General features: G+C 43.2%; 1 protein-coding gene across 1 annotated transcript; it reads right to left on the reverse strand.

Moving 5' to 3' along the window:
- Positions 1 to 760: 760 nt before the first annotated feature.
- msx1a (muscle segment homeobox 1a) lies at positions 761 to 3,725 on the reverse strand. The gene is made up of 3 exons (XM_034689611.1): positions 3,637 to 3,725; positions 2,221 to 2,819; positions 761 to 2,008 (listed from the first exon to the last, which is right to left on the reverse strand). The coding sequence occupies exons 2-3, from the start codon at positions 2,654 to 2,656 to the stop codon at positions 1,590 to 1,592; spliced, it is 855 nt and encodes a 284-aa protein (XP_034545502.1). The 5' UTR covers positions 2,657 to 2,819; positions 3,637 to 3,725; the 3' UTR covers positions 761 to 1,589.
- Positions 3,726 to 6,000: the final 2,275 nt, after the last annotated feature.

The raw sequence follows: 6,000 nt of genomic DNA on the forward strand, positions 1-6,000 counted from the left end.
TGACTCCAGAAGGATAAATATTTGCTTTATGTGCTGCAGTAAGGTAATATGTTTATGTCACCCTGTCTTCTTCATAACAGGGTGTCACCTGGCTCATTTTACACTCCATAATGACACTTGGAGTGTTTGCAAGCTATTTAGCCCAGAGAGGCAACCTCCAATATTTATCGGTGTGTTTTCAAGTCAGCACAACTGGTTGCCCCCCCTCCCACCACCATCATCTTCTCCACCCACTAAACTCTTCTGGCGCCGACAAAATCTAGGTTAGTTGTTTCAAAGCAATAGGTAACAGCTGGAGCAAAACATTCCTCCAAATAACTTATGAAAAGCTGAAATTCATGGTTCAAACCAAGCATCTTGAAAGACTAAAATGCGGGCATGGGAAGTGAAGGTAAGATTGCAAATTCGATGCTATACTGGCAATATCATTACGGTGTTTGTCACGTAAATAATGTAATTCACATTTAAACTACAATAGGATTATGTTTAAAACATCTGACAAACTGCTTAAAAAGTCTGCTTCAAATTCAATTTTTTTCCCTTCCTCCAATTTAACTTTCTTGTCAAAACGCTGTACAGAGGGTACAATTCTCAAAAAACGGTCACCTTTAGAATAGAATAGGCTAGAAATAGAATCTATCAAGAGTTTTACCAACATAGGCCTACATAATATTTCTGAAAGCTGATTTTTACTGCTTCACACAACATAAAAGGTTACATTCTGGTGCCCGTGACAGTGTCAGTCAAAACGCACAAGTGATTCATGAAAAAAGAATAATCAATTTATTAAGTTATGTCACAAATATATTCATAATATAAATGGGGATATTCTTCAAATATACATTATTTTACAGTACACATATCCCTTCCGAAGGGAATCATTCCAACAACAGACAGTGCTGTTATAAAAACAAATGCTGTGGTTCTCCAAATTCACAAAGAGCATTTAATGACACTGAATTCCCACTTTAGGGACGCTTTGATGTTTAAAAACGAGAAAGCGTTTTGCAGTGAGGCAGCAAAGCTCAAACGTCAAGCTGCGCAACAGTCTCTGATTTACAGCTGTAACGCTGGTATGACACCATTTTTACCTGCAGGATGCAGCCATGAAGTGTTGACACCTTTTGGACAGCCAAGGGGGCCATACTTTTTTTGTCCATTTGTGAAAAAGGCCCCCAGGTATTTTTCTGTCCCTGCACTAAGAAAATGTCCACCTTCAAGTTATTCATTCTCACACTCCAGATGATGAAAGTTTGCAGGCATCAATAAGTTCTTGAGTGGCATTATTATTTCAAAGTCCTCTGACAATTTAAGACTCAGGACTGAATTCTACATTTGGATTATTTGTTCGCAGTGTGTGAACTTACTGTCGAGGTCAAGATAAGTGAATACACTTCAGGGTCCTCAGAGGGGAATTTGTTTGAGGGTCTTGCCCCCTGAGTAGATGTGACTCTGAGCTCACCACCAGGATGCCTCTTTATTAAGTAAAACGTCACATCACCTAGGCTATTCGAAGTGCCCCCTTACAACTGAGGGCCCTTAGAAAGTAGTCGTGTCCCTCTGCACGTGCCCCTGGTCCTGCGTCTCTGTCAGGCAAGGTGGTACATACTGTATCCGACGTGAGCCGCGTACAGTCCCATGGGGGAAACCGGCAACGAGTGCCTCTGGAACGGATGCGACCCTGCGTAAGACGCGGGCACGTGCGCACCGAGAGGAAAGGAAATCCCGAAAGCTGGAGGCAACATGGGCTTAGCTGCCATTTTCAGTTTTTCAAGTTCTGCCTCCTGCAGCCGCTTGGCTTTGGCCCGCCTGTTCTGAAACCAGATCTTGACCTGAGTCTCCGTCAGGTTAAGGGAGCTGGAGAACTCTGCGCGCTCGGCGATGGAGAGGTACTGCTTCTGTCGGAACTTTCTCTCCAAGGCCAGCAGTTGGGATGTGGTGAAGGGGGTCCGGGGTTTTCTGTTCGTCTTGTGTTTTCTTAAAGGACAGGCTGGAGGACTCAATCTACCTGTGGGAGAACAAACACTTACATTTAAACACCCGGATTGCATGTGTCAGATTCACATAATAGCTTGACTTAAGCTAAATAAAACAGGTCTACAAAAGAAAAAAACAAGTAAACACACAGCACAAAATAAACCTTTATATAGTCAGCCGTTTAAACACAATTATCTTATTAAATTTATGTAAGACATATCTAGTTTTTCTACATAAACTCACGTGGAGGTGTAGGAGAAAACCGAGGACTTTGCATCCATGACGACCTGTCGTTGCTGTCCGGACTCTCGGGTTTGATCAACACGTCTTCAGGCATGCCCATGATGTCCCCCACTGAAAAAGACGAGCTCATGGCTAAAGCAGGAACCGAAGTATCCAGACTACCGAACGAGCCCATCCTCGGGCTCTTCCCAAGCACTTGGGACGTCCCGGGAACGGACGTGGTGCCATCCGGGGATGCCACCTCTCTGCTAGGTTTCCTATCAGCCATCAGCGCCTCGACACTGAAGGGCAAAATAGCAACTTTGGGCTTCACTGTGTCCTCTGCGGGGCTCAGACTGGTCTGCATGTCGCCTCTGCTGACGAGAACCGCGCGTGGAGGAAGATCTTCAGTTTTCAGAGCAGCAGTCAGGGCTGACATGGCGATCGATGGGGCCATACAGGTCCGACTGGCACGGGTGAGGTGGCTCGTTGACTCTCGTGGGTAAAGTGGTAAGAGTTACAAAAAGTTAGTGCGGTGCGCCCTAATGTGACGGTATCCTCATGTTTATGTGACCAGATTGGAGTGCAGGGCTGTAATAAGGCAGGCGTGGAGAGGGAGGCTGCCAATCAGCGACGAGGTGGGCGTGATCATGTGAGACAAAAAAGTCATCAGAGTGGGAAAGTAAGCAGTAGCAATAATTGTATTGGGATTTTTTTTCAAACATCAGATAATAAAACCCGACAGACTCCTAATAGCTCGTGGTCTGGTAAAAATATAACCATAGAAATATCACTCCAAAAGTTGACCCTTTAATTATCCTCAATCCAAGTTATTCATTTTTTATAATCAGGACCATTATGTCTATCATTCCCCAGCATGTTTAAAACTATGATAACTTTCCTTCCCAGTACATTTTCAAATGCTTTAACTTATTGATACACACCATGGCTCACTTTGGCCATGTGTTAAACTTCCAAAGTGAGTCTCTAAAATATTGCACAACAGTTTAACAACCCTCTTAATGTTTATTGATGGCTGCAGGGCTCTAATCAGATTGAAACACAGAGGCCTTTGCAGTCATTTAGGGGTAATTATCGGGCTTTTCGGGGGGAGGAAGGATCACTAGGAGTTTTCCTCTTTGACTACATCCATTAAAGTCAAAAATGATGTGGAGTCTGAAGGGGCGAGGGGGAGGAGGCAGCTTGGAGCCAGGGAAAGATTGAATCCAGGACTGTCACTGATTTACCTGGCTCTACCTCATGAAGCTTCTCATTATCCCTCCTCTCCATTAAGGATTTTTTATTGTTATTGTTGTTTGCGAGGAATAATCTTTGGGCTGTGGTTTACTTTTAGAATAAAGGTATGAAATCTGCACTCCTGAAGACAAAGTTTTTAAAAATAATAGGTGTCAGAAATCCTTAAGTAAGTATGATTACCTTTTTCGCTGTGTAGTCAGTTCTCAGGAAAAGCGTCTGCGTCGCTAATTGCCAAGCATAAACAATCTGTCACGATTTGTCAGTCTCCTTAATGGGCAGACAAGTTATGTTGTTTTTAGGCGCCAGCAGCGCACGGATCAAAGCGCTCGAGACTATTGAGGGAGTTGAACCCGCACCGCGAGCGCGGCACCTCCTCCTCCTTCTCTTTACCCGCCCTAGCCCAGGGACACTGAGCCATTCAGCCTGAAAAAAAGTTGCTTTTTTCTCAGCCGATCGCACGCCACTTCCGTCTATTCAAATGAGCGCCACGGTCGGCGCAATAGTCCCCAGGAGGAAAGGTCAGCGCCCACTGGTTGCTCAAAGGGATTCCTGGGTGTGAGTGTTTCCCAAGATACTCATTAAATCTCTGTCTGAGGAGGTGTTTAATGTGCTGACTCTATACAGGAGTGTGGAGTGTTGTGACTTCAAAACAATCATACCCTTACTGTCCTGCAGCACGCTATCACTTTAGGAAGGACGGGACAGAATAACACAATGACGATGCATTCTCTTCCTGACCCCATGGAAAGCAATTATGGCGTCTGGTACCAATCTTAATATTTAATCAGAAAAACAATAGGCCTATCGCACTTTTAACAGGTTACGATACTTATTATTATAACTGCGCTACACGACGCCTCACAGTTGTGTTTATGACATAAATCCTGCACTTTACTTTGACATGATAATGCATCATTATTGTATCGCGATATTATCATTATCTAGAGCAATATATCTTTATCTTATCATGAGTTGCCCTGTGATCCCCAGTCCTTTAAAGGAAGGGCTATACAATTATAAATCAAATCAGAGTTGGTTGTGTTGTATTGCAATTATGATTAGACCATTTAATGGCCACAATTACCATCCAAGGTCATAGGCAACTTTACCCTATGCCCTTTTGAGCGATGAAGATGACACTGCGAGACTAATAATTTTCTATTGTGAGGCTGCAAATGATAAGTAGGTCTTGGAATATGTTTTTTTTCTCTATAATCGTATAAACAACTAGGCTAAAATCCCATAAAATAATACAATAAAAGTTCTGCTACAGGTAAGCCAGGAGTGATTTCAGGTTGACACACTCATATTTAAATGGCAGCCACAGGTGTTTCTTAATAGTTGTCTTGCATTTTACAAGTCTTCCCTGCTTCTACTCGCTCAATAAAAACTTAACAAACGACTCTTAATTCATCGTTTCCTCAGCATCCTTCCTATGTATGTGTGTGTATGAGTGTGTGTTGGTTGCAGCTGCAGCCTGTTTGGAAACACTTAAACCTGGACCGTGCGACATTGCTGTGAAAGCTTTGAAGTCACCGGAGAGACTCCGGGCTCCTGCGTCCGTCTGAAGGCCCCTATGCTCGGGGCTCAAACACTTAACCCGTCCTCTTCCACCTCCTCCAAGTCAAGCTCCAACCCCAACTCGTTAAACGAGTCTGCGTAAACACAAATAGGCACATATGAGACGTATTAGCGCACACTGCTTGGTATGAGGTGTAGCAAGAAGAGCGTGGAGTGATAATTTTCTCATGGTGACTTGTTCAGAAAGTCATAAATCAAATTTGTCCAAATATAAAATCCAAATGCAGGTCTGTGAATAGGTTAACTTCTACACTTGTACACACGTTTTTTCTGTTTTCATTGTTTAAGCTTGGAAAACAAAATATTATAGTTTTGTAATGCTGGGTAAAGCTGGTCTGCTCCTCACAGCACATTTCTTATACTTTTGATTTCATATTTATTCATAAACTCTGACAAACCTATTTGCAGTGAACATGTTTAACCTGCTTGTTACAGGTTCTGTTTCCACTTTGTTTGTCTTGTGAACAGAAGGGACAGTGATACTGCAAAGCAATGTCCGTGACAATTAGCATCCCAAACAGCGGCCTTTAAGAAGACTGATATACCGTGGAGAAGACGATTACCATACCGTTTCATTTAAATCCCGAGGCAACAAATGAGGGCCGAGCCGAGATACAAAACAACTGTAAGGCTCATCGGGCCTTTATTTCACTTTATAAACTGCTTTGATTCGCAGTCAGGAGGCAGGGACTCCGCACAAAGGCCCTTTGTTGCCTCCTTGGAAAGTTGTCTTAACCCTTTTCATGCGAGCTCTGTCAATTTAGACTGTAAAGACATAAAGGGAGGGTCGATGTCAAAAGGCATTTGCAGGCTAAATATTTGCACTTGTTGCAAAGTCAATGACTTTCATCTGGGGACTGTCGCTCATGTGAGTAAACTCCTGTGTCTTACTGTCACATTGAAAAATATACGCCTACCCAAAAGTTTTGGCTCATGATGAAGAGGAGAAGTTGATTCAAAAGA

This window comes from Notolabrus celidotus, chromosome 1 (assembly GCF_009762535.1).
Source record: "Notolabrus celidotus isolate fNotCel1 chromosome 1, fNotCel1.pri, whole genome shotgun sequence".
NCBI lineage: Eukaryota > Metazoa > Chordata > Actinopteri > Labriformes > Labridae > Notolabrus > Notolabrus celidotus.